At 65.4% G+C, this 2,248-nt stretch overlaps 1 protein-coding gene across 2 annotated transcripts in view; it reads left to right on the top strand.

Moving 5' to 3' along the window:
* OSBPL2 (oxysterol binding protein like 2) overlaps positions 1-2,248 on the top strand; it is a 26,613-nt gene that overhangs the window by 12,741 nt on the left and 11,624 nt on the right. For both annotated transcript variants that reach the window (XM_011374046.2, XM_011374047.2), the window contains exons 5-6: positions 378-512; positions 729-826. In XM_011374046.2, the coding sequence (XP_011372348.1) occupies positions 378-512; positions 729-826 (233 nt within the window). The remainder of the gene's footprint in view (positions 1-377; positions 513-728; positions 827-2,248) is intronic.

Consider the following 2,248-nt stretch of genomic DNA (forward strand, 5'->3'; position numbering starts at 1 on the left):
CTTATGGGAGGTTCCCCTTGCCAGGCTAAGAAGTTTCGAGGCACCCTGGAGGTGAGGGGAAACTGACTTTTGAATGATGCTTTGGGACCACTGAAGGGCCCGTGGGCGTGGCCGGTCTGGGAGCTCCTGTTGTCTCGATGTGTGATGGGGTTCCGGTGGGCGGTGGGCGTGGACGAGGAAGTGGAGGACAGACAGAGCGGGGCTCAGAGGGTGGGGCGCGAGGGCCATGCTTCCCCCCGGGCCAGCTCCCCCCAAGGAGGACTTCAGATCTTGTCCAGGGGGGCAGTCTGCCGCTCCAAGCAGTAACCCTGAGGGCGGGCGGGCGGGGGCTGCGGTGTCTGGGGAAGGCGCAGTGACCGTCCTTGCCGGCCGTGCAGGAGCTGTCCAAGATCACCATGCCCATCGCCTTCAACGAGCCCCTGAGCTTCCTGCAGCGCATCACGGAGTACATGGAGCACGTGCACCTTGTCCACAGGGCCTGCCGCCTGCCCCAGCCCCTGGAGAGGATGCAGGTGGGTGCCAGGCCGTAGCTCCGGGTGGACGAGACCACATCCGACTGTCTGGTCACGTCGCGGTGGGGACCGGCACTTCCCTAGTGGGCGTCTGGGTGGAGGGCCGGCGTTGGGTGCCGTCCCGCCCGGTGGCCCTGCCTGCCCCGCCCCCCGCACCCCCCCCCCCCCCACCTGCCCTGCGTGGAGAGCGGCTCACAGCCTGGGCATCGTCCGCAGTGCGTGGCTGCCTTCGCGGTGTCGGCGGTGGCGTCCCAGTGGGAGAGGACCGGCAAGCCCTTCAACCCGCTCCTGGGGGAGACGTATGAGCTTGTCAGGTGAGGCGGCCACGCCGCGTGACGGGGGCCCCTGGGAGTGGGCCCTGCACACGAGGGCATTCGCCGCGTGGCCCGGACCACCCCGGGCGAGGAGACGGTGCACGTAGGACGGTCAAACCCTAGTGACGAGAACAGTCACAGAGGGCGGGGTCGGTTCTGGGCGGGGAGACGCGGGCCGGTGGCCTCGAGCCGGAGTGGAAACAGGTCAGGCAAGCACGCTCGCCAGCCGGAGCCCGCAGAGGGCAGGCCACCTGGCGGGGACAGTGGCTGGGAGGAGGGCTCTGCTCCTGGCCTCCACTGCCACGTGTGGGCAGGGCAGTGACCAGGCCACTCCTTACCGCGGGTGTGACTGAAGCCCTGCCGGTGGCGTTTCTCACAGGCAGCTTCAGCAGCCCCTCCTGCTCCCCGCCTGTCCCCAGCATCCAGCCTGGTCCCGGCGCCCAGCACACACACCTGGGCCTGGCCCGGGGCAGGCCGGCCGTGTGCGGTGCTGTCCGCTGGCCACACCGCCTCAGAGGCACCCCCAGGGCAGCAGGCGACAGGCTCATAGACGTTTCTGTGGCTGCCCCGTCATCAGGCAGGTCACCGAGTGAGCACAGCCTGGGCCTGGGCTCCAGGAGGGTTTGGTGACACCCATGGTAACTTTTCTGCCACCTGGGTCCTGTCGGCCTGTTGTAGTAAATAAAAGTTTGTTTCTAATTCCAAGAACTTTTCTCTTGAGGGTGCACAAAACTCAGGCAAGGGAGAGGGGCGAGTCAGACGTGGTCCCAGGGGAGGCAGCCGGCCGTAGCCTTCCGGTCCTCTCCCGCGTGTGCGTGTGTGTGCATGTGTGCGTGTGTGCATGTGCATGTGCGTGTGTGCATGTGCACGTGCGTGAATGCGTGTGTGCGTGAGTGCGCATGCGTGCGTGCGCATGCGTGCGTGTGTGCTCATGTGCGCATGCATGTATGTGTGTGTGTGCGTGCGCGTGCGTGCGTGTGTGTGCGCATGTGCGTGTGAGCGCGTTTACATAATGCGACGTTGTTCGTCTGTAGCCTTTCCGTGTACCGTGAGGCCACGTTTGCCCCCGCGATGCTGACAGCTCTCTGCCAGTCGCGGCCCTTCGCTGATGCCCAGACACAGGTTCCCATTTTGCGCTCCTGCCAGTCGCAATTCGATTTGCACCAGTTTTTCTCTCTTTGATAAAGTACAATAACGGTGTGTCCTGTGGTCAGGGGCATCTCGGGTTCCAAGGAGAGTCGTTTTCTTGACGTGTCTGACCCCGGCGCTTGACCTTAGTTGACATGTGTCAGGGCGACCGGGGTGGCGTCTGGAATGTTGGTGTGCTTACACACTCCTCGGGCGCGTGGGGCGGCAGGCGCGTGCGGGAGCGTGGCAGCTCCGGCGTCAGATCCTCTGGGGGCGGAACCGTGCCTTTGGGGA

This window comes from Pteropus vampyrus, unplaced genomic scaffold (assembly GCF_000151845.1).
Source record: "Pteropus vampyrus isolate Shadow unplaced genomic scaffold, Pvam_2.0 Scaffold239, whole genome shotgun sequence".
Taxonomy (NCBI): domain Eukaryota; kingdom Metazoa; phylum Chordata; class Mammalia; order Chiroptera; family Pteropodidae; genus Pteropus; species Pteropus vampyrus.